Source organism: Marmota monax, unplaced genomic scaffold (assembly GCF_021218885.2).
Source record: "Marmota monax isolate L192 unplaced genomic scaffold, Marmota_monax_Labrador192_F-V1.1 WCK01_AAM20220418_F8-fsc00160, whole genome shotgun sequence".
Lineage (NCBI taxonomy): Eukaryota > Metazoa > Chordata > Mammalia > Rodentia > Sciuridae > Marmota > Marmota monax.
In genome coordinates, this window is record NW_026694183.1 from 1812944 (window position 1) to 1837058 (window position 24115).

The window sequence follows — 24115 nt, forward strand, 5'->3', positions numbered from 1 at the left end:
TGTAAGATGAAAATTAGCTTTGGTGCAGAGATGTTCTTAATTCACAGTGCCTTTGGTGTCCTGGTAATTTCTTCATAGTGTCCCTAAGCCAAAAAAAAAATACTAAATGATTCCAACTTATCAGGCAGGGGGATCCTTACAAATTAAGATACAGTCGCATCCTACAACAGCACCAGTTGAAAAAGTAATGCATATAAGTTGAAAGAAAAATATTTTATTTCATTCTTAAATGATACTGATTTCTTACTAATGGTGTCTGCACATGTGGGTGACCTTCAGGCTTCAGAATCAGATCAGACCTCACCATGCTCATTTCCCGTTCCACAAACAGGAAGTGCTTGCTTTTTAATCACAGAACTGCCAAAAGCCTCAGCTGCACAAAAATAGTATCATCCCAGAAATGTCACAAAACCGAATGTTGAAACTGTGACTACCCTGAGCTAGTAGGTCACGTGGGGTGGGATAGGTAGCAGGCCTCATGACTCCATTGAAAACATTAAATACCTCGTGACCTGTAAAGCACTGGAGCCAGCAAGTACCGCCTTTCTAAGAAGAAAGAAGGAAGAACTATTCTCAACTGTTTGTGCCTACTCCAGTGTTCAGTAACAGCTCTAACACTCCCATCCCAGCACTGCTGGACTCACCGTTGGCTCTGCTAAAATTCCCTGAGGTGCCTTGGCACACAGATGAGGGACTACGGGTCTTGATGCTTAATCCTAATGAAACATTATTGGCAAGAAGATTTTTGCAAGTGATGCTGTGTGCCTTATATTGCATCACATCAGAAGGCACAGGATGGTGAGTTGGCCCGTTGTTCTGAGGCCAAGTTTCAACACTTGAAGTGACAACCCTCCATCCTTCCATTAAAGTATATTTTTTCCCTTATAACTTGGGCTCAATCTAAAGGGCAAGATCAGGAGAATAACCTGGTGATTCTTGCAGGAATGAACTGGGGAGTTCCAACTGGTGTCAATCTGTCACTCTATCATATCTATATGGGGTGCATACATAACATACATACACACACTTGTTACACACACATTACCATTCATTATAGTCATTCCCCCCCCCTTTTTTTTAGTACCAGGGATTGAACTCAGGGGCACTCGATCACTGAGCCACTTCCTCAGCCCTATTTTGTATTTTATTTAGAGACAGGGTCTCACTGAGTTGCTTAGCACCTCGCCATCGCTGAGGCTGGCTTTGAACTCTTGATCCGCCTGTCTCAGCCTCCTGAGCCTTGGAATTACAGGCGTGAGCCACTGCATTCAGCTTAGTCATTCTTTTTGATTCTCATATTGTCCCAACTTTTGCCAGCAGGAGCCCCTTCAACCTGGCTCCTGCATCCTTTTGATGTGACTCTATTTATTTTGGAGCGCTTCTTTGCCTTTTTGGCACAAAAGTTGTCCCATGCATACTTTGTACTAGCCCCATTCTAAACCTGCAAGCAGCCACCTTTATGAGCCTGTCTCACTGTTGTGGGGAATAACATCTGGAAGCCAAGAACAGGGCAGTACACGTGCTCACATCAGCCCTGCTTTCAACCTCTGAGGAGAGCAGATGGTTTGAGCCCATCCCACCTACTAGGTAGCTCCCATGCCTGCCAGGGCTCTACTGACTGTTGCAGTTACCCACTGCTGTGTAACACGTCACCCCACCTTCAGGAAATAGTCTGCAATACTGACACAATGATGGTCTTGTGGGATGCAGGCTATAAAAACAAAGCCTACAACTTGGTCAGCTATCGCCCATGTCTCTTAATGGTTGGGGTTAGGATTTGGATTAGAGGATTGTCTTAGTTTGTTCAGGCTACTATAATAAAACTGTTTTTGTTTGTTTGTTTTTTAATAAACAATGGAAATTTCTTTCTTACAGTCTGGAAGCTGGAAGACCAAGATCAAAGCACAGAGATTCGGCCTCTGGTGAGTATCTATTCCTGAAAGGCGGTGCCTTTTTGCTGTGTGCTCACTTGGCAGAAGGCACCAACTAACAGCACTATAAAGTCAGTAACCCCATGCATGAGGGCTCTTCCCTGTGACTTCTCACCTCTGAAGTCCCCTCCTTTCAATACTATTGCATTGGTGATTAAATTTCAACATGTGATTTTGAGGGGGACACATGCAGACCACACAGAATAAAGGTCAGAACTGGGAGTAAGGACTAGGCCTTGCTTAGTGACTGCAGTGTCACCCACCTTTCTAAAATTTTGTGCCTTCAGTGATAATCTTGTTTACTTCCTAGCTAAGATGAAGGTATGTGGTAGCTGTGCAGAGTAAGTGTATCAAACATAATACATGAGCACCACATGGGTGGTGATTCTGCTGGCCATTATTCCCATGAGTCCCCAGAGATTTTTTTCTGAGCAAACTGAACTACATTAAGTGAAAAGTTCATTTGTTTTCCCAATTTGTTTATTTTTTTTTTATTTTGGTACCTCTGAGCTGTATCTCCAGCCTTTTTATTTTTTTTTAATGCTGGCCTCAAACTTGTGATTCTCCTGCATCAGCCTCTGGAGTCACTGGTATTACACTATATCTGAACCCCATTTTCCCAAATTTTATTTATCACAGTTATACTAACTATAGATCACCCTGGTTAGGGTTCAGCAAGCAGTGAGTACGCTGAGTGGATTTTTTTTTTTAAATAGCCTTAAGCAGAGAAACCCCATCCCAAAGTAAATGTGCAATTTCCAGGTGGTTTTTTGAAATAGTGAGAACATCTTCGAGCCTTCGTTACTGTGGAGGGACACTGCTTCTATCTCCTATCTAATGTGGTTTGTGGTACATCACAGGCTCCAACCCATGTTGAAAAATGGGATCTGGTTCAGGTCACCCAGCACGGAGGCCCCAGCTGGAGATTAGGGTTGGGCCTTCAGGTGAAATCAGGACACAGGATGGGCTAACCCTGGGCTCCATCCCCATCTTTCCTCCTCCCCCTGTTTCTGGGTGTTCTTCTACCACACTTGTCTTATTTTCTGCCCTCAAAAAGACCTACTTGCAGCCATCTCAGTGCTCTGTCCGGAGTGCTGACCCCTGGGCACTCTGCACACCACCTCCTTGTCATTCAGGCCTTGGTGCAGTGCCACCTCATCCAGGTGTCTTCCCTATTATTTTTTGCATAGCTCATACATCTCTGAAGTTGTTCCTTGAGTTATCTTCTCGCCTCAAAGACAAGCTCAACAGGGGCAGGGATTTGCTGCTTCCTGTCCTTGAGCAGATTCCCCAACAGTGGCAAATTGTCCTCCTTCAGTAGAATAGACAGTCACCTTGTGAGCTAAGATTCAGACCCGTGGACCACAAGGGCTCACTGGCCCACTTCCCTACTTCTCAAGAGCTCTGGCCTTTGGCCTGGGACCCTTTTGCAATGAAAGAGTTAAGACCGGACAACAGGGGCATCCAAAACCCTGCTTTGACCTGGCTCAGTGCCCACATCCTAGCAGTTGATCCATAATGTAAAGAATCCATGCCTACTTGAGAGATGCTCAACCCCACACCTGGCCCAGAGCAGGTGGCAGGAAGCACCCACTGGCTGCTTGGCCATCTCTGTTCTGTCACCATTGTCATCAATGTCACCATTGATCCAGGGCCTGCGATGGGGGGAGGCCTGGGTTGCACACACACATTCCCTCATCCAGTCTTGTAAACCCGATTTTAGCGCTGCCCAGGTGCAGAAGGAACCCAGAGGCCCATAGCCCCACCTGCTGCTTTCTGGCCCTGGCCTGTCCCTCCTTTCCCTGGTTTCTCTCTTTCTGCCACCTTCAAGTCTCAGGTCCCCACCACCAGCACCATCACAACTGCTACTTAAGCACCCATAGGTGACCTCGCTTCTCCCTGGCTTGGGCTCGGGCTTACCACACACGTCTGCTTGGCCCAGTTTCCTTCCAGCCTCCCAGCCACCTTTCCCCAGAAGGCTGCACTTTGCTCCTGCTGTCTGCTGGCAGTGGGGCCACCTTCCCTCCCTGGGCTCTTGGGAGAAGGGTGAAGATGGAGGGTCAGTCTCTCTAGGATCCCAGCACTAAGAATAAGGAAGCTTCATCTTTTATTTCCTCTGTGTCTTAGGTTAGTAGCCAGGCTTTTTTTGGGGAGGGGGGACAAGGAAGAGGCAAAGTTTCTGCCCTAATTTTAACATCTGGAAGATATTTAGTGTCTTGCCTAGACAGAAGCTACCCCCTCTTGGCCCCCTTCTGGCTTTCTTTGCCCCTAATTCCTGATGCCCCCCTTCCTTGGTGCCCCAGCTTCTGGTGGGAGGGGGTGCAGGGATCAGGGGGAGTAAATGAGAGAAGAAGGTGTCACCTCTGCCTTCTCCCTCCTCCCCTCTAGCTCTGAGGTGTGGCACCAGGTTCACACCTCTAAGTGTCCTGCTGCCCTGCTGTTAGCACCCAGGGAGGTGAGAGAGTGGGCAGGGGAAGCTGGAGGCCATGCCCCTGACCCTCCAGGTGCTGCCACCTGACAGATCTGTGCCAGGGCCCTAGCTCTTCTCCATCTCCCTTGGGGCTGCAGAGCCAAGGACTCTGGACTTCATTCCCACCCTTGCTCCTGACAGCCTCAGGGTCCAGGGCTGGAGCACCGTTCTCCATCCTCCTGCTACAGTTGGGCAAAGCGGGCACAGTAGGATTCAAGAAATGCCCTGCCCCTGCCCCTGCCCCCTGCTGTCCACTCCCCAGGCCCTCCTTCCTGTCCTGGGCCTCCACTGCTCTAGCTCCCAGCTGTCCTCCCACCCAAGGTCCTACCACCACCCCACTGGTCCTGCCTTCTACTTTCCTTCCTCTCATCTCTCTCCAGCTTGGTTCCTTCCTACCCTCTTTGTCCTGCCAGCTTCCCTCTGGCTCTCTGCGACAGCACTTACCCCAGCCCCATCCTTTTTCCTCCACCTGCCCCCTGCACCCAAGCCTGCCCCCCAAACCAATTCCCCCTGGAGCTTTGCCTCCTTCCTTTCCCCCATCCTTCCCGGCCTCTCCTCTCTCTTCCTCTCCCTCCTTTCCTCCTCCTTCCCAGCCCTGGCCTGGTCCTGACCACTGCCCCAACCACTGCTCTCTCCTTTCCTCCTGGCCCTGCCCCCTCCCCTCTTTGACCCACTTCTACACCATCCGCCCTCCCCTCCTTCATTGCCCCGTTCATCCCTCATCCCTCGGAGGTTTGGGAAGGTGATCAGGAGCCCAGGCTTCCCGGCTTCTGACTTCCTTCTCCACCTGCTTCCCTCCCTCCTTTCTCTCCATCTCTTCCGGCCTCTCTCCTCTTCTCTTTCTTTCTCTCCCTCTTCTCTCCCCTTCTCCCTCCTCCCCTCTTTCCTCCACCTCCTCTCTCCCTTCTCTCCTTCCTTCTCCACCCCCCCCCCCGCTCCCCTTCCTGCCCCTCGTCCTGCACCCCTCTCTCCCCTTCTCCCAGTCCTCCTCCTCTCCCTCGCCGTCCTCTCCCTCCCTCCCCCTCCCCCTTCCTTCCCCTCTTCCCTCTCCCTCCCTCCTCTCTGCCCTCCCTCCTCTCCCCCTCCTCTCGTTCCCGGGCGCCTCGCTCCCTCCCTCCCGCCCGCCCTCCCGCTCCCCACCATCATCAGTATTCCGCTCCCGTCTCCGCCGCTCTCGGCTGCTCTCGGTCGCTGCCGCACCGTCCGAGGCGGGGGCCGGGGCCGGGGCCGGGGCCTGGGGGGGGTGGGTGGGGGGAGAGCGGCGCCCGCGGGCCGAGGAGGGAAGGAGGAAGGAAGGAAGGCTGCAAGGAAGGAAGCAAGGAAGGAAAGAAGGAAGGGAAGGAAGGCGAGAAGGAAGCCGCGCGGCGGGCCGGCGGGCGAGGGCACGGGCCGGGCGAGGGCACGGGCCGGGCGAGGAGGGCGGCGAGGCGGCGCAGAGGCCCGAAGCCCGCGGCAGCTGCGGAAGCCCCCTCCCCACGCAGGAGCCGGGGAGGGGGCGCGACCCCGGCCCGGCCGCAGCCCCGCCCCCCGCGCCTCCCGCAGCGGCCTCGCACCCCGATCCTGAGCCCCACTGGGGGGGTCCCCCCCCACGGGCATGGCGTGCTGCCTCTCGGAAGGAGCCCCTTTCCTCGCTGTGAGTAGCCTCCGAGGGGCACTGGTTGGGGACGGGGGTGGGGGCATTCTCTAATGGGGGACCGTGGTCTTAGGCCTCCTCTGGGATGGGGGGACCGCAGAGGACAGTGGGCGGGGCCTGGTGGAAGCCGAAGCTGCAGGGGAAGACTGTCCGGTGGGGGTCCTTGGGCCGCGAGTTCTGAGTTGGGGGGCCACTATTGCCCAGGGACTGCTGGGGGGTATGTCCCGCGGTCACTGCGCACCCGGCCGTGGTGGAGGATGTCGGCTTAGGGTGGGGGTGCTCGCCGGGCGTGGGTCTGGGCCCCCCCTTTCTCGGGCAGGAGTCCGGGTCTTTCTCCCCCCCGTTGCCCCTCCCACCCTCCACACCGCGGCTGCTTGGGGGGGCATGCCAGTGATGGGGAGGGGGGAGAGGCGGGCACGGGGTTTCCTTGGTGACCGCGCCTGGCAGGAGCGGTTGCCGTAGCAACCAGAGAGAACCGGGGAGTTTGGGAAGTGAAAATGGGAAAGACGGAGGGGGTGACTGGGAGTGAGACAATCCCCTCCCCAGGCTTCAGCCCTTCTCCCTCCGGGGTCACCCAACCCCTCCTGGTGGACAGTGGAGCCCCTGCCCCTCCCTCTTCCCAGGACCCCCCTTTCTTGACCCCATTCTGCCTCAGGCCTCTATCCTCCACACGTGTCTCTCTGGGACCACTGCCTCTCTCCCACCTTCCTTGGCCCTCTCCTCTTGGGGGACCTCCCTGTCCCCCATTCACTGCCTTCTCCCCAGTCTCCCCACCCTCACACCTGTTCTTCTAGGCCCTTCCCCTCAAGATCCTCTCACCCCATCCCTCAAGATCCTCTCACCCCATATCCACCCTCTCCACCGGCCTCCTGTCCTTTGACCTCCTCCGGAGGTGATGCACCTTAGCCATCTCCTAGCCGCCCCCCTCTGCCCAAGACCCCAGCCTCCTGCCTTCTGCAGAACACCCCAGCCTCTTTCTTCTCAGACCCAGCTCTTTCTGAGGCCTCCTTCTGTGAACCTCCTTCACTCAGAGACCCCTCTATGTTTGCCTCCACACCCTACAACGTCCCCCAATCCTGGGCCCCCACCACAGATCCTGGGATGCTCCTCTCTGGAACCTCCTAGTTCCTCATCTTCCAACTCCCCATCAATCCCAGGGCCCTGAGGCCCAGGCTCTGTCTAGGGTTCCTCCCAGCTTATCGCAGCCGCTTCTGTGGCCTCCTCCTCTCAGTCCAGAGGACACACCAGTCTCTCTCCAGGGCTCCAAACCCCCATGCCCGAGGTGCCCCTGGCCCGCTGCCCTCTGCCCTCCTCTCCCCGGCCTCTCCTGGCACTCCCACCTCTGCTCTCCCGCCTGCCCTGCGCCTACAGCCTGGCCACTTTCTCTGGGGTGGGGAATTCCCCGGGGAGAGCCCATCTGGGGGGAGGAGAAGCCGCCTTGGGGCTGCCCCTCGCCCCCTCCGCCCCTCCCCAGCTGGAGCTGCAGTCGGCACCTCCCTCCGCAGCGCCCCATTGCTATGCGCCTCACATCCTGAGTCCGGGCAGCGCAGCCGCCAGACAGGAACTCTGGCTCCAGTGGCAGCTGGGAGTAGCCAGAGTAGGCTTCCCTCCTGGTCCAGGCAGCCGGCAGCATCCTCTCCCCCCTTAAAACTGCCCCCAGGACCATGGCTAGGATCTGTGCCTCCTCTTCCTGTAGCATCTCCAGTCTCCTGCATTCTTCTAACCTGCAAGTCTCAGCTTCCTCTTCCCTGTCCCACCCTCCGCCTGCTCTTTCCTGGGTCTTCTCTCATCCCAATCACCTCACTGTTGAAATGCACACGCAGAAAGGAGGAAGGGAGTGAAGACCCAGAGGTGGGAGAGACGCTCAGGTTGGGAGGGAGAAGGGCCAGCCTCCCGCACAGACATAGACTAGGTGCATCACCATGGAGTCAGACATACACAGTTATTCACTTAATTTCCAAAAGAAAGGGAGAGTCAGGGAGACACAGGAACACCACCATTCCCACACAGAGAGCAAGCAGAGCCACAGGGAGCCACAGACTCAGGGAGACTGGTGCAGACCACCATGCTGTGAGGAGCCAGAGAGCATGCCCCACCAGAGCAAGAGGGGACCCCACACCAGCCAGGGCTGAGGACAGGAGTATGTGAGAAAGACAGAGGTGTGTATAGGCAGATGCCCACGTGCACATGCACATAGCCATTCACAGCAGCCTGAGGCCCAGATGTGAAATCAGTAGAATCACAGAGACCCCGTGACAAATGAGACTGTGGTGGCCAGAGTTAGCCAGGCCAGGGGAGAAGGGCAGCAGTCCCAGGCCGGGAATCTTGTGCACACAGGGCGACACACATTCCCTCCTACACAGACCTGAAGGAAAAGACAAAGGCAGAGGCGTTGCACACGGACACCATCCTCTGGTGGCCTCACAGACACAAATGAGAGGCATGGAGGTGGCCTCACATGCTATTAGTGCCTTTGCAGAACCGCACACCGTGACCACACCCGGAGCACAGCCTGGGGGGACGCTCAGTGAGTCCCAGTGCTCACCCTAATCCCACTAGAGACAGGAGAAGGCTTCCAGCATCTGAGGGCTCCCCAAGACCTCCCCACTGTCCTAGGGGAAGGTGGGAGTAAGAACTCAGTATCAGAGGGCCACTGATGAGGCTCAGCTTGAAGGCAGAGCCTGGGCTGCACAGGCGCCAGTACTATCGGGCCCACATGGAGCAGCAGATCTGCAGGCAGGGGTGCCTCCTCCTGAAATCCTAGACCTCTTCTAGAGCCCCCACTCCAGTGTCCTGCTAGGTCCTCACCTCCTGGGTCCTCTCCTCCCCATGCTGGTCACCTGGCCTGCCTGCTGCTGGCAGCCCTCTCCTCCACACCCATCCCTCCTTACAGCCCCAGTGCCTCCCTCCTCAGCTGGGAGACCTGCCTCCTCCCCCTCTCCCTCTTCACTGTGGCCTTCCCACCAGCCTGTCTGCCCCACTGCTTCCTCAGGAGCCTGTGGACCACAGGTGCCATTTTTCCCCTAGTGCTTTCAAAATGCTCAATTCATGGCCAACATCTTTTTTAAAAAATAGCGAGTTCGTGTGAAGATCTAGTTTGCCAGCTTCTTTTGAGAAGTTCTTGCTCCTGGGTCCCAGGGGCTGTGCTCAGGTGCTTAGGGCCACTGTCCCTCCTCTCCTTCTACCTGCCTCATCATCGGTCTCACCTCCACATGGCTCAGAGTCAGCTGAGTTTTCATCCTGCTATTTTCTCTTCTCTCTTCCTCTCGCTGGCTCTCTTTTTGCCCCATCACTCCTTCAACTCTCCTCCCCTTGCTTCCTTTGCCAGGGACTCTGTCTCCCTCCTGTCCTCTATCCTCCTCCTCTAATAGTAAACCTCCCTGGTCTGGGCCTGTGTCCCTCTTGCCAAGAGCAGGAAGAGTTCCTTATCTGGGCAGGCTGGTTCCTGAGTACCAGGTTCAGAGCACACTCTAGTTCTCCAGGGCCAGGGTCTGGTTGAAACTGCCAATCACTCTCCATGCCCTAGGGTCAGCCTTGCACGAAGCCACCACGTGGCAGCCTGTCCTCTACTGGCTGGGACAGGAGTGAACCACAGTGTGTCAGGTGGCAGACCAGGAGCAGGGCTGGGTTTCCCTATGTGATGGGGGCGAGCTGCACCTTTGGCCAGGGGCAGGAGAGAGTTGGGCCTGTCCTAGAGGACATGGGGCATGGTCCTTACAACAAACAGCAGTTATAGGCCTGGGTCTCTGATCCAGGAGACGGAGGGCCTCACTTGTCCCATCTCCAGGTCAGGGTGCAGACAACAGGTCCCCTTGGTGTCATAATAGCACTCAGGTCCATCACCTTGGTGGGGGAGGGAGCACATCTTATTTCCTCTCTGGCAGCTGCAGGAAACGCCATCATCTCTGAGTTTAGGGATGGACCTTCCACCTTTCTCTTCCCTTCCACCTTTCTCTTCCCTTCCTGGTCCCTGAGGCAAGGATGGCTTTGCCAGACAGAGGGTGGCAGGAGAGTAAGAAGAGTGGCAAGATGCCCCTTGTTGCCTGGAAACCCACTTGTGACTGTTGTCATGGCAGGCAGAGGCAGAGGGGCTGTGCAGACCTGGGAGATGGGCTGGCAAAGACCCTGCAGTCAGGGCCAGACAGGAGGCCATCGTGGGAGACTGGTGGGCCCCCAGAGGGCGGCTAAGAGTGAGAAAGGGGTGGGGGTTCTGGTATCTGGTAGTATCTGGGGTCCTAGTGGAAGGCCACACAGGAAGAGAGCAAGGTGGCTCTGAGGACAGCACAGCAGCAACCTCAGAACCACAACCTGCCTCAACCCACAGCTGAGCTTAGACCCAGAGCTCTGTAACTATTCCAAACACTGGAACAAGACCCAAAAGCCGCACCAGCCCCAGCTCCACGGGAGAGGGAGCCCTGGGGAGGTGCAGGAGCTTCACCCTCCTCGTGCCTCCAACCCTCAGTGCAGAGCTGGAGGCAGCGATGGCAGCAACTAACGTGTACTGACAGCTTACTGTAAGCCAGGCCCTGTGCTAAGACTCCTCCACCAATTCCTTTTGGGGACCCTGCAAGAGAGGCACAGTCACCTCCAGTGTGACAGGTGGGGGAACCTAGGCACAGAGGGGCAAGGCCCATGCCCAAGATCACACAGCTAGAAGGGGCAGAGCTGGTAGTTCAAACCCAAGCACCAGCCTCTTTTACAGACGGCCTCCTACTCTGAGGCCAGTTTACACAAGAGAAATTGAGGCACAGAGGTGAGACCAATCTGGTGCATTGGGCCCACCAGGTGGAAATTAGGATTGTTAATAAGTGATAACGACATTGTTGACAGCGGTAGATGGTAGGAGGTTGGACTTTTCAAAAGACATCAATAGTTGTATAGCTCAGGGGCTCACCTCCTCTGCAGAGAGAGAGGACACTGCTTCTGCTAGTGGAGCATGGCCCTTCCCAACATGGCGAGTGTAGGATCTTGTTCATGAGGAAGAGCAAAGACCTCAGACGTGATTCTGTGAGTGTCTACGGGCAGCCAGGTGGTTCGGATCTGGCCAGACACGACGGATTTGTATATGGGAGGAGCAGGGAGCGTCATGGAATGGGGAAAGATTTGTTCTTCTGATCCAGGAAGAATCAATGACAACTTTGAACGTAGCTGTCATTTAAGACCCTGGGCTGTACATATGCCCTTGAATCCCCAGGGAGCTGGGTATCATCATCCTCAGGCTGCAAGATGGCGAAAGGGAGGGAAGGGGATATGAGAAGTGGAGAGTCAGAGTGTAACCCAGTTTCCCACCCCGGCGCCCTTCCCACCTCCAGCCTGCCTCAGACAGCGTGAAATGCGGAGGGACTTGATGGTCATGGAATAGTTTTGTCACTTGCGTTCCCTGTGCCGGGTGGTGAGTCCCTCACCTCACAGACACTGGACCTTCCCCACTCACAGATGAGCTAAGGGGCCCTAGGGGTGATGTCTCTTTTCCAAAATTTTGTGACTAGTAATGGTGGCATTTGAGGCAGACCCAGCCTACCCTGAGTCAGACCCCTCCACAGAGCTGGGACAGGGAGGGGATGATCATTCTTCTTCTGAAAGTGGAATGTGAGTGCATGATGACCCTGAGAGACCCCCAGCGTCCCACTTCTTGCTCGTGTCCAGCATCCCTGAGCATGACAGAACCTTGGCCTGGCCGGAGCACCTGGTCAGAATCTGCCTGTCAGCAGTTCCAGGTGATCTGGACGCACGTCGGTACTGAGCGTCCACTCCAGTTCCAGCTGCTGTCTACCCGCTGTTGCTCTCACTAGTGCCCTTTTAAAACATGAAACAGTTTTGCACAACCCTGAGAGAAACTCAGGGAGACCAGGGTTGGCTCGGATGGTGCCCCTGTAGGCTCCCCCTCACACCCCCGCCACAGCCTCAGCCGCGGACACCTTCAACACCTATCAGTGCAGGCCTAGTCCCAGTTCTCTCCCAGGTAGGTTCAGTCCAGGGTGTGGTCCACCTTTCCCCATCAGCATCCAGGGGCCTGAAAACTCGGGCCCATCTAGTTGCGGGTGCCCCTGGATTCCAGGATAACTGGCCTGGCCACCATGTGCCCTTCTGTCAACTGGGCTGCTATGGCTCCTCCCTGTGTATTACTGGCTGGTCTGGATGCAGTCTCCATCCACAGAGGCCAGCAGCCAGGCTCTTGGTGTCACTCTCAGTGATGTTGGGTTTCTCGGGAGCTGTGATTTCCATGGCTTCTCTGAGAGTCCTACGGCTCCTGCAAGACCCCTAGGCAGGGCCATGGAGCGGAATGGCACTGTTTTGGGAATTCAGACCCAAGAGCTCCAAGCTGGACTGGAATCAGCCTCCTCAGGGGTTAGAACCACACTGCCTACCAGGTGGTCCCTAACACACAGAACCACGGGCATTCACATCATCACACCATCACAGATCAGTCCTCAGTCACCTTTCTTCCCCACCTGCCAGACACCCCATCCTGTCTCACTGAGAGGCCAGGCTGGCATGGGTCCCCTTGATATGCCCCATGCAGCCAGGCGTCTCCTGTCAGGGGGGCAGAGGGAGCCAGATAGGCAGAGGGGCACCTGTGTCACCCAGCCAGGGCCTGGACAGGGAGGAGGCAGGCTAGTGTCACCCACCTGCGGCTGGCATGGAGGGCTCAGTTCCTGTGAGCAAGACGGGCCTAGGGCTGCTCTAGCCTCCTCTCCTGTCCTGGCTTTAAGGATCTGACTCCAGGTCCTTAGAGCCTGGCTCCTCCCCTCCTTCACCCCTGTGCTTCCTGGTGTTCCACCCATCTTTCCTTCTTTCTCTCCTCTGCCGCCCTCCCCGTACCCCCGCCAGGGCCTCACCTTTCCCCTTTCCTTGACCAGGCTCCTTGCTGGCCTCTGGCTTCTCTGCTCCAGTGGACTCGGGGATCTTTCCCATCTAGAGCGGATGCTGCCCCTCCCTTTCACTGACCCCCACCCCATGCCCAACGTGGTGAGGGAGGAAGGTGGCCAACCCCCATGGCTGCCATCTTCGTAAGTGAACTGGACTCCAAGGTGCCCACCCGTTCCTCCGCCCCCAGGCCTCTGCACTTTCCCCCTGACACACGCCCCTACACATCTCCCGCTGTCCTTCAGGTCTCAGCTTTGACATGGCCGCCTCCAGGCCCACCTCCACCCAGACAGGGGGCCACCCTCCTGCGCATTCCAGGCTTCCACCATGTGCGCCCTCTCCCGGGCCTGGACAGCTCTCCCTCTGGATCACAGATTCCCCCAAGACACAGGTGCCAGCAGAGAGCTCACTCCTTCCTTCATTCAGCAAGTGTGGACCAGGCTCCAGGCGGCCAGGCCCTGGGCAAGCAGTGGGCACTCAGAGCAAGCCCCTGCCCTCAGGAGCCCTTCTAGTGGAGGACAGACGACAAGGTGCTGAGTATCAGATAAGGAAGCAACGCAAGGGGTTGAGATTCAGGCTCAGAGAATTCTCTCGGCCAGGCAGAGAACAGACCAGGAGGCACGGGAGCCATGTGGACCCAGGAGCACCTCTGAGCAGAGGCGGTGCAGGCAGAGACCCCCAGGAAGGAATGTGGATGGCCACGACCTCCTGCCCAAGCAAGTCACCTGCCCCCCAGCACCTGCCCCCAGGGCTGAGCGAGTCAGGAGCCTGCTGCCCAGTGCTGGGACTGGGGCAGAGGCTCCCTGAGCCCCCACCCTGCTTCCTCTGCAGCAGCTCCAGGGGCCAGCCCCGTCCTCAGGGCTCTTGTCTCTCAAAACTTAGGGATGCTCCATTCTTGGGCTGCAGAGCTGCTTTTGTTTTGAAAGCATTCAGACTGATTCAGAAGGACAAGCCTGCAGCCTGCTCTGCCCTCCCTGCCCCCTCTGCCTTAGGCCCTCCTGGCCTTCCCACAGGACAGGCTTCCCAGACTTTGATGCCTCTGCACCCTCCTGGCTGCAGGCTCCACTTCCATCCCAGTCGCTCACAGTTGGAAAGTTCTTCCTTAGCTCTAACCTCCATTCCTCGTGCTATGATGGCAATTTCCTATCTTTTCTCTCACCTTCTGAACTTACCCAGAAAAATGAGTGTGCCTGACAGGAATGCTTCCTGCCTCCCTTTTCTCCTCACCCCGCCTCCCCTGGGCCCCCGAGTTTCCGATCTGCCATCTGCCTAAATCCTCTCAGGCACAGTGCCCGAGATCTCTCAGAGCTTGGGTTGGGGAGGACGCGAAGCTGGTGCTGCCTCGGCACCTCCCCTCCAGTGCCCGGGCCTCCATGCCCTGCCTCCTGGCCTTGTCCCTGTGGCTGGTCCTTGCTCACTGGCCCCTCCTGTGCCTCTGCCTGTGTGTGTCCCCGCCTCTGATGTCCCACTCTTCCTCTCCTGGGCCTCTGCCCTGCATCTCAGCCTATTCTCGCGCCAGAGATCTGGGCGGCTGGAGGCAGTGGTGGCTGGCCCGGCTCTGAGCCTGTACCCCTGTACCCCGTCTGTGAGTGGGCACAGGCACTAGCCTCCCCAGGAGGGGAGCAGAGCCCGTGGCACCCGACAGATGCTTCCCTCACAGTTAGGGGTGTTAGGGGCGCCTGGTGTGGGGCATCAGGCACAGGTTGCCCCTGTGTGGTGGCCTACGGGCAGCTCTTGTCCATCATGCCTGTGGCCTTGCCTGCCCCGCCCTGCCACCACCTCCACAGGGATGATTGCTGCCTTCTCAACAAGCTTGTGGGCCTCTGGGCCCCCTGGCCTCTGATGAGGCCCACCTGGGCAGCCCCTTTCTAGCTCTGCTTGGCAAGTGGCTGGGCCTCTCTGGGCCCCGACTGCCCTATCTGTGAAATGGGGATAGAAGCAGCCCATTGGCGCCTGGCCAAGTGCCAGGAGTGTGGGGACACTACCATCTCTTGGTGGTGCTGGTTCTCGGTGAGCAGGTACCAGCCGCATGCGTGCACAGGTGTGGCTTTGGCAGTGCTCAGAGCAGTGGTCAGTGCTGCCCCTCTGTATGGGCCTTGGGGCTCTGCACACAGCTGCACTGGGCACAGCTCACACTCGCTTTCTCTAGGTTTGGGGGCAGAGTTTCAGCTTTCCTCCAGGCCTGGGCATTTAGTAGGATGCACAGAACTGTGCTGGGGACCTGGGGCAGCATGTGAGACCCGGCCAGCCAGCTGGGCAGCACCACAGCCTGGAGGGAGGTCAGGGACAAGCTGAAGGTTGTGCTGGGAAGTGCCCCTCTGCCGAGCAGGCCACCTGGGGTGGGAGGGGACATTGGGGTTAGGGGACATCAGGGCTGGTGGGCCTGGGGTGTGCAGCTCCAGGAATGTGTCCAGGTGTCCAGGCCTGGACACGGCCAGCCGGTGTCCCTGCATGAGTGTGGGAGGGCATGTGGGGTCACTGGGGAGACTGGGACAACAGCACTGGTGGCATGTTCATCCACTCCTTCACCCGTGTTTGCTGAGCCCCTGTCATAGGTCCTGGAACAAAGCAGATGCAGGTCCCACCCCAGGTTCCATTCAAGTGCATGGGAGTACAAGAGGTCAGATGGCAGCAAGCCTCATGCAGAAAAGTAACACAGGCTTCTGACAGTTCAGGTGCCGTCTGATGTAGGAAAGCCTGGCCAGGAGGGCCTCACTGACAAGGTGACTGAGGAGGCAGGGAGAGCCCTATGGACTGCTGGGAGTAGTGTTGAGGCAGAGGGAAGAGCAAGTGCAAAGGCCCTGCGGCCAGTGTGCACAGCCTGTCCAGGAAATAGTTAAGAGGCCAGTGTGGCTCTAGTCAGTGAGTGAGCAGGGACAAAGCAGGAGATGGGGTCGGAGGAGCAGTCTTAAACCATGGAAAAGCCCTTGTCCTTACTGTGCATGAGCTGGGGGCCACGGAGGGTACAGAGCAGAGAGGGGCAGGACCCGACTCTGGATGATGACAGTACCCCTCTGGCTGCCTTTGGGGCACAGACAAGGAGGGGCACAAGTAGGAGTGAGCGTCTTGGTCCAGGCTGGGAGCTGGCCTGCGGGTGGGGCTGAGAAGTGGTGGATTCTGCCAGGAGGTAGAGCCCTTTATCCAGCATTGGCTCTTCTCCCTCCAGCTGCCCAGGAGGTGGTACTTTTATCATCCCTCTAGAAGCACAGGAAACTGTAGCTCAGAAAAATGAAGTCATTGCCCTGAGGCCACACAGCAAATAAGCAGCGGCTTCAGGACTCAAACCCAGGCCCTGCCTCAGCCAGTGGGCTCTGCTGCTGCTGCTGTCACCTCCTCAGCCCAGGGAGAGCGGCCTGCACCGGCATCTCCACCAATGTCTGGCACATAGTAGGGGCTTTGTGAATAGTTTTGGATGGTGATGGATAAATCAAGTGGATGGACTTGGCTGCCCTGCCCGTCTGCAGAAGGGTATCCGCAGGCAGGTGCCAGTCTGTGGCTGAGGTCCAGGGTGGGAGCAGTTGAAGAGGGGCTGGCCCCCCTTGGCGGACGGGTGGTGGTGACGTGGGCCCAGGTTCACTGGCATATCAGGGTGGGGGCTGGAGTAAACGGCATGTGGTGTGCTTCGGGGCCTGGGGAGTTCCGGGTACTGAGCTGGGTCAGGGATAGGGTGGTGCCCAAGCGGCAGGGGATCAGCGCGGCCCGGCCCAGCTTTGCCGCCATGAGGCCATCTGAGTGCCACGAGGCTCCTCGGCTTGGCACAGCCCGAGCCCCCTCCCCTGGCAGCGCAGCCGTCAACCTTCCTCCCCCGCTTCCCGACCTTCCCGGCTGCCCAGAACCAATGGGTTAATTAGATAACGGAGCCTTTGATTAGCGGGGGAGGGGGAGGCCTCCTGGCAGCAGGGAGGGGGTGAGGAGGAGGAGGCCCTCCCCGAGCAGAGGCGAGGAGGAAGGAGGGAGGGGGCGGAGAGGAGGGACGAGGCACAGCTTGGCTCTGCACTGCCGTGTGACTAGAAATTGTAATCACGGAGAAAGGGAGAGAGACCAAGACAGACAGACGGACAGACCTGACTGAGCCTGGCTCTGCTAGGAGAGGGCGCTGGGGTGCAGCCAGAGCCAGGGATAGATGGAGGAGAAAGAGAGGGGGCCCCGGCGGTCCCAGGGGGGCCGAGACAGTGACGGGGTAGCCTGAGGAGGGGGCCAGAGCCGGGTGGGGACCGAGCCGGGCAGGGAGCGGAGCTGGGTCCGCAGGTGCAGAGGAAGGAGGGCTGCGGTGGGGGCAGGAGCCGGGGCAGGAGCGGGGTGGAAGGAGACCAGGCAGTGAGCGGGGACGGGGCAGAGGACTGCTGCAGTGACCAGGGACAGCCCTCCCCAGGGGCGGGAAGGGCGACAGGCCGGGGGGGGGCGCGGGGAGACCCAAGAAGCCCCTGCGCCCCCCCCCAGCAGCACCTCGCAGGGAGCCCTGGAGAGCTGGGGAGGCAGCGTCCGGCCTGCTGCAGGCATGTGCAGGGGGGCCTGGGGCACAGAGAGGCCCAGCGGAAGCCAAGCCACCAGGGTGAGTGTCCCTCAGTCAGTGTTGGGGGGAGGGAGGCAAGGACAGAGATGGCGGAGGGCGAAGCAGAGGAGGGGAGGGAGGCTGAGCCTCTGCAGAAGCTGCCTTGGGGGGGATGCGGGCTGGCAGCGGGAGAGACGGGAGAGACAGGGACAGATGCGGAGGTAGATGTGAGGCAGCGGCAGGCCCAGAGGACCGGGGCGGGTGCTCTGGGGGGCCCTCAGCCTCAAACCCTGGCCCTGCTGCACCGTGTCAGCCCCTTGGCGAGGAGGGTGTGGGTTGGGTCATTACCAGATCTTGGAAGGTGGGAACGGTGGACCCAGGACTGGGAGCATGGGCCTCCCTGGTCACCTGCGGGAAACAAAGACCCTGCGCTCTCACACAGACGTGCCGGCTCAGACACACACACGCACACACACACACACACACACACACACAAGTCCAGGGTAGGGTGGCCACAGGCACAGCCACCTCTCCCCAGGGCTCTCTGCCTTGTCCAGCTCCTGCCTTTTCATGTGCACACACAGGCATTGTTATCCAGGGTAAATGGTTTTGGACGCTGCAGAAGGAGGCGTGGATGTGCCCCTGTGTGTGTGTGTGTGTGTGTGTGTGTGTGTTCCCGCGCGTGCACCTGCGTGTGCCAGGTGGCCCTGCGTCCCTAGATCTGAGGGTCCACCTGTGAGGGTGTGCCCTGTCGTTGCCGTGTAAGTGGGTGGCGTTGTGGTGGCCTGCACCCGGCTCTGGTGGCTCTCAGGGGCTGTGTTGGGGCAGCTGGCTGCGTGGCTGCATTCGTGAGGATCCGGAGACACTGAGTTGGAAGCCAGAGGGCAAGTCCCAGAGCTCCTGCACTGGCCACTTCCATTCCCTTCCCAGTGACTTGGTCCTGTCTGTAAACTTGGCATCTGGACAGCTTCCTCCTGCCGATATTATGAGGCTGAGGGAACAGGGAGCAGTTTGGTGCATGGGCAGGCTGGCCCGTGCTTGGTGAGATTACTGCTATTCCTGTCATCATTGTTATTGTCCTCGTGAGCCCCTCCCCCATGGTCTTATGGAGATGAGGGGAGGGCAGATTGAGGAGGTATAGCAGGACTTCTCAGACGACCCAGCTCCCCTCCTGAAACTCAGGCGCAGAGTCCCCAGGTGGCTGTCCCCATGTCCACCGGCTCCCAGCACTGTCCTGCGGCAGCTGCTGGCATGGGTCCCACAGACACTCGCCTCAGCCTGGAGCACCTGCAATCTCAGGGCACAGGTGGGCTGCAGGGGCCTCCGGCTGTGCTGCCACCCCAGGCTCCAATGGAGCCTCCAGCCACCTCTCTCCAGCCCTCAGCCCCCACCTGTCCCCCCAGTCAGCGCAGTGGACACCTTCCCTCTCCCTCCAGTTCTGATCTGACCCAGGCCCCTGAGCTGCTGCCGGGTCTGCAGGACCCGGGCAGGAGAGGGCCACCCAGGGGTGGGGTGGAGGTGTATGGGGGCGGCCACGTGGTTGCGAGGATGCTTACCATTCCTGCAAGGGGAGGTGAAGGGACAGGGAGAGAGGCCAGGACACACTGCCCAGGGGCCTGGCAGGTACCATGCTGGGAGCCAGGTCCCAACCCACACTGCGTGCGGGCTGGACCTCTCTCCACCTCTGCCTCAGGGTTGGGGTCTTTTTCCATCTCTACCTGTGCAGTGACCTTTCTAAAACTTTCTGTTTTCCGTGTACTGGCTGAGTGACCCTGGGTAAGCCCCTCCTCTCTCCAGCCTCAGTTTTGCCGTCCTCAGAATGGGCGGAAAGCCTCCCCACATGGAAAGGAGGATGGTGCAGCTGCGGCCTGCCCGCCAGCCTCTCTCCCGCCGCCTCTTTGTGCGGAGCCCCGGGAAGGGAGGTAGTGATGGAGCTGCCTGGGCGGTGGTGAGACCCAGGCCACCCTGTCCCTGACCGAATCTCTCCTGTCTTCCCTCTCGCAGCCCCCCAGCGGCCGCGCGGAGCATGAGCATTGAGGATGGCGTGTGCCCGCGGCTCCCAGTGCCCCCCGCTGCCGCCCGGTAGGATGTCCTGGCCCCACGGGGCACTGCTCTTCCTCTGGCTCTTCTCCCCACCCCTGGGGGCCGGCGGGGGCGGCGTGGCCATCACATCCGCTGCTGGAGGGGGCTCCCCACCGGCCACCTCCTGTCCCGCGGCCTGCTCCTGCAGCAACCAGGCCAGCAGGGTGATCTGCACGCGGAGAGAGCTGGCTGAGGTCCCGGCCAGCATCCCCGTCAACACGCGCTACTTGAACCTGCAGGAGAACGGCATCCAGGTGAGCCCGGCGGCCGCCGTCAGGCTGGGCGGTCGGGGAGGAGGCGCCGGTGGTGCTGGGGGAGGCGCAGGTGGCCACCACCCCTCTCCTCTCTGGTCAGTCTCGGCTTCCCTCACATCCGGGAGTTCGCACGCCCACCCTGTGCCTGCGTGAGATGTCGTTTGCGTCCCATTTACTAGAGCTGGCTGGGGGTGGGGCCAAGGCCAGGTGGGTTTTCCTGGGGCTGTGCCCGCGGCACAAGATAGGACACGGAGCCCTGGGCCTGGCGCACCCGGGGGGAGTTGGGGCCGAGGCGGCCTGACGCGGAGCCCCAGTTTCTTCCTCCAGAAAGAGAGGAGAGAGCCCCTGCCCTGAGGGCCACATACTTGTCAAAGATTTACAGTTGGTTCTGGCTCCTCGCCAGCAGTCCTGGATGTAAGTTCTTCCTCTTGTCATTTGGGGTGCAGTGCAAGGCTCGCGAACTCACCCCCTGGAGTTGGTGTGCAAACTGGAGAACCCGCGTTGTTGGGCACGTGGTTGGCGTCCGAATTGGGCTGTTGCCATTCCATTAATTATGATTCTGATTAAGATAGGCCATAAACGGTGCGGGGAGGGGGGGGGGGAGCGCAGAGCAATGCTGTCTTGAGGCAGGGTTTCTCAGCCTCCGGCTCTAATCTCGCGGGTCCGGGTCATCCTTTATTGTGAGGTGGGGGAGGGGCTGTCCTGTGCACCGTAGGGTGTTCATCCCCTGCCACTAGATGCCAGTAGCACCCTGACCTCAGTTCCAGAAATTCTCCTGCCATTACCAGGTATTTCCACCCCTGGCTGGGAACCACTGTATTAAGGGCATTTGGTCAGTCTCCTGCCCCCACACAGGCCTCCCTAATCCAACCCAGCTCATAAATTGGGGGAGAAGAAGGTTCCCATGCTGAAGGGACCAGCCACCCCCATCTGACTGTCTGGGAGAGCCAGGCTGGGGGGCAAGAGGAGACAGTCCTTCCTGGTGGCTGTGGTGCAGAACCAGGGTCCAGAAACCTGAGACTCATCACCAGCCCCGCTCCTGAGGAACTCTTTCAGGACAGGTGGCCCCAACAGCCACCTCCTGGAACAGGTCATAGGTTACAGGTTAGAGTCACCCCTTCTGCTGATCTTGTGAACCCACCCCATCCCGCCAGCACAGCCTCAGCTGAGCAGTCACATCTCCTTCATAGGATCAAAGTCTGCACCAGGCACCTGCCTTGTCCCCTGTCCTGTGTGTCCCCTTCATTTCTTCCTGTGACAGTCAACAGATACCACAGCACCGACTGCCAAGTGTGGTCTAGGCGATGACCCACACAGGCCAAGCCCGGCTCCTCCCTGGCATCTCACACTGTAGAGAGGAAGAGAGAATAAGCAAATGGTCGACGCCCTAGAGTAGCCGAAGCAGACCTGGGGGCCATGGGGCCAGCTGAGCCTGAGACTTCAATGGCAGCCAAGGCCACAGTGGGTCCCTTTGGAAGAACCTGCCCTGGATTTCCTTTGGAGAGTCCAGGGGGCAGCTCAGTCCCACAAACACCTGCTGAGTGCCACTCATGAACACGAGTTTATTCACGCATAAGTCACGCACAGGTCTGCTGTGTCCAGGCACATCGTAAAGCAGCTACCGAGGTAGCTGTGGTTAGAGGATGAGAACAGGAATAGCAACCGCACGCCTTCATCTCCATTCTGGGTTCTCACACCCGACTCCAGACCATGAGCGAGCGCTGGTGAGTGGTCAGTGGACTGGGCCTCCCACAGAGGACACTTTCCAGACAGCAGCAGGGGCGTGCCATCTCCAGAGCAGGATAATTACAAAGTATTGTTTTTTCCAAATGGAAAAATGAAAAAAAAAAAATCACTGCAGTCCCACCACCTAGCTATAAATAATTTCTGCTTTCACTTTGGGTTAATACCTTTCTGGCTCTTTCCTGTGCATCTATAAATGTATTTTTAATTATTTATTAATTTAGAAAAATTAGAAAATACACCTAAGTAAATAAAAACACAGACAAAAGCCAGTGGCACTGCACACGCAGGCAAGAGCCACTCTGGGAGTCCCCATGAGCAGCCTCAGCAGGTCACCATGGGACTATTTCCTTTTTTTTTTTTAAGAAAAAATTAAGCTGGGCACAGTGTTGCACACCTGTATTCTCAGCGATTCCGAAAGCACCCTGACCTCAATTCCAGAAATTCTCCAGCCATTGCCAGGTATTCCCACCCCTGGTTGGGAACCACTGTATTAAGGGCATTTGGTCAGTCTCCTGCCCCCACACAGGCCTCCCTCGTCCAACCCAGCTCATAAATTGGATCACAAGTTCAAGGCTGGCCTAGGTGCATTAGGGAGACCCTGTCTCAAAACAAAAAGGGCTGGGGATGCAGTTTAGTGACAGAGTGCTTCCCTAGCATGTGAGGCCCTGGTTAGAACCCCAGAACCAGGGGAAAAAAGAAGGAAAGAAAAATGGAATCACTATTTCTGAATCTGGCTTTTGGCACTAGTAGCGTTACCAGGAGTATCTTTCTCTGTGGCACTAAATATTCTCTGGTGTCATTTTATTTTTTTTTAAAGAATTTTTTCATATTTATTTTTTAGTTTTTCAGCGGACACAACATCGTTGTTTGTATGTGGTGCTTAGGATCGAACCCGGGCTGTGTGCATGCCAGGCGAGCGCGCTACCGCTTGAGCCACATCCCCAGCCCCCTCTGGTGTCATTTTAAATGAGTGTATCGTATTCCAGTGCATGGGTGTCCTGTTGTTAAAGAAGGACTCGTTAAATGACAGGATACACAAGCACTAGAACACGATAGCCATTGATGACCATCCCAGGGAGGAACCAGGGAGCGGTGCCAGGCCCTTCGTAGCTCCAGGCTGCAGTTGACCTGAGCTACGCTGCAGTCAGAGGCCCTGCTCTAGGCTCTGGCCCTCTGGATTCTGCCCTTGGGATAAATTCCTAGAAGTAGACTTGCTGGGTCAGAGGGAAGATCAGAGAAGGGCTACCCCTGAGTCCTGCGTCTTACTCATCTGCACGTCCACCCCCTCATACCCAGCCGGCACCAGAGCCTCTGAAGAGACAGGCTGAATCCCAGAGACTCCAGAGCCTCCCATGTTGCCTGGTTACCTGGCTGTCACCTGGTTCCTCAACTGCACCATCACCTCCATGAGGACAGGGACCTCGTGCTATTCCCTGTGTCCCCAGCACCTGGAACAGAGCCTAGTGTGCAATAGGCACTTAGCAGATGCTTGTGGTGAAGGGAAGGGGCGCTCAGGAGCTCTTGCCCTGGCCCTTGGCAGAAGCCTGGAACCATCTGTTGGTGGGATTCCCACGGGGGCCCTCCTGGGAGAACTGGGGAGGCTCAAAGGTCCCCATCACCTGTTCCCATGTGCTTCTGGCCTGGGGTGCAGTACAGGCAGCAAGGCCCTCAGCAAACTCCTGGGGACAAAGTACCCCAAGGGAGGTCCCTATCCTCACTCTGGGGGTTGTCACCTGGGGACAGAGGGGGATAAAATGCCCTCCTGCCACGTAAGAGGGGTGGTAGGTGGTGTCCAGATGTAGAATGAAGGATTTATTTCACAGTTTATGTTTTCCTGCTGGGGACTGAACCAGGGCAGGGGTTGTTTTTGAATCAGCAATGGTTCCTGGGTCCCAGTGGTTTTCGAGAGAGGTGGGGCTTCAAACGCCCAGACCCTCCTGAGATGAAGCCTTCTAAGGCAGCAGCCAAGAGACCATCCTCTTGCCCTCCACCTCCCAGCCCCAGGCTGGTCCAGGTGCAAGGTGGGCCTGGTGGGCACCCCTCAGCCTCAGCCTCGGTCAGCATCCAGTGGGTTGCCCCTGATTCTTTCTACCGGGTGTGCTCTTGCGAAAGCTCCTTGTTGCTTTGTGTGTATGTATTTTTAATTCATGCAAAGGGAGCTGTGTTAGAGATCGCTTTCTTTATCTTGCTGTTTTACCGGGCCTGACCTTCTTAGAACCTTGCATGTGGCTGCTTCTGTCCCCTCAGTGACCTCAACTGTGGCAGAGTTCGCCTTGATGGGCACACCCCCCCCTTGCCCGTCTCCCCGGCTTCCCCATCATGGAGCCTCACCAGGCCCCTGTGGGAGCTGAGTGATGATTTCTCTGGATATGTCCCCGGGGGAATTGCTGGGTCATTGGATAGCCATGTATTTAATTATACTAAGTACCCCTGGGTCCACCTGAGGCTTTCATGGCTGCCCCAGTCCCTCCTGGGTCTGCCACGAGGTCAGATGGAAAGAAGGCTCCCTCCTAAGAAACCACCCGGCCCAACCTAAAGAGGTTGTCTCAGAGAGTCATGTCAAGGAGCCTGGCAGCTGGCATCCAGAGCAGCCTCAGTCCCTGGCCATGGGGACTGCTGTATAGCTGACCACGGAACACA

At 57.7% G+C, this 24115-nt stretch overlaps 1 protein-coding gene across 2 annotated transcripts in view; it reads left to right on the forward strand.

Moving 5' to 3' along the window:
- Nucleotides 1-5875: 5875 nt before the first annotated feature.
- Nucleotides 5876-24115, forward strand: part of Lrrc4b (leucine rich repeat containing 4B) — a 33013-nt gene continuing 14773 nt past the window's right edge. The window contains exons 1-2 of one of the 2 annotated variants that reach the window (XM_046466192.2): nucleotides 5876-6034; nucleotides 19398-19729. In XM_046466192.2, the coding sequence (XP_046322148.1) occupies nucleotides 19433-19729 (297 nt within the window). In that variant the 5' untranslated portion in view covers nucleotides 5876-6034; nucleotides 19398-19432. Of the gene's footprint in view, nucleotides 6035-17306; nucleotides 17454-19397; nucleotides 19730-24115 lie in introns of those variants that run through there. The other variant, XM_046466193.2, reaches the window with a different exon arrangement.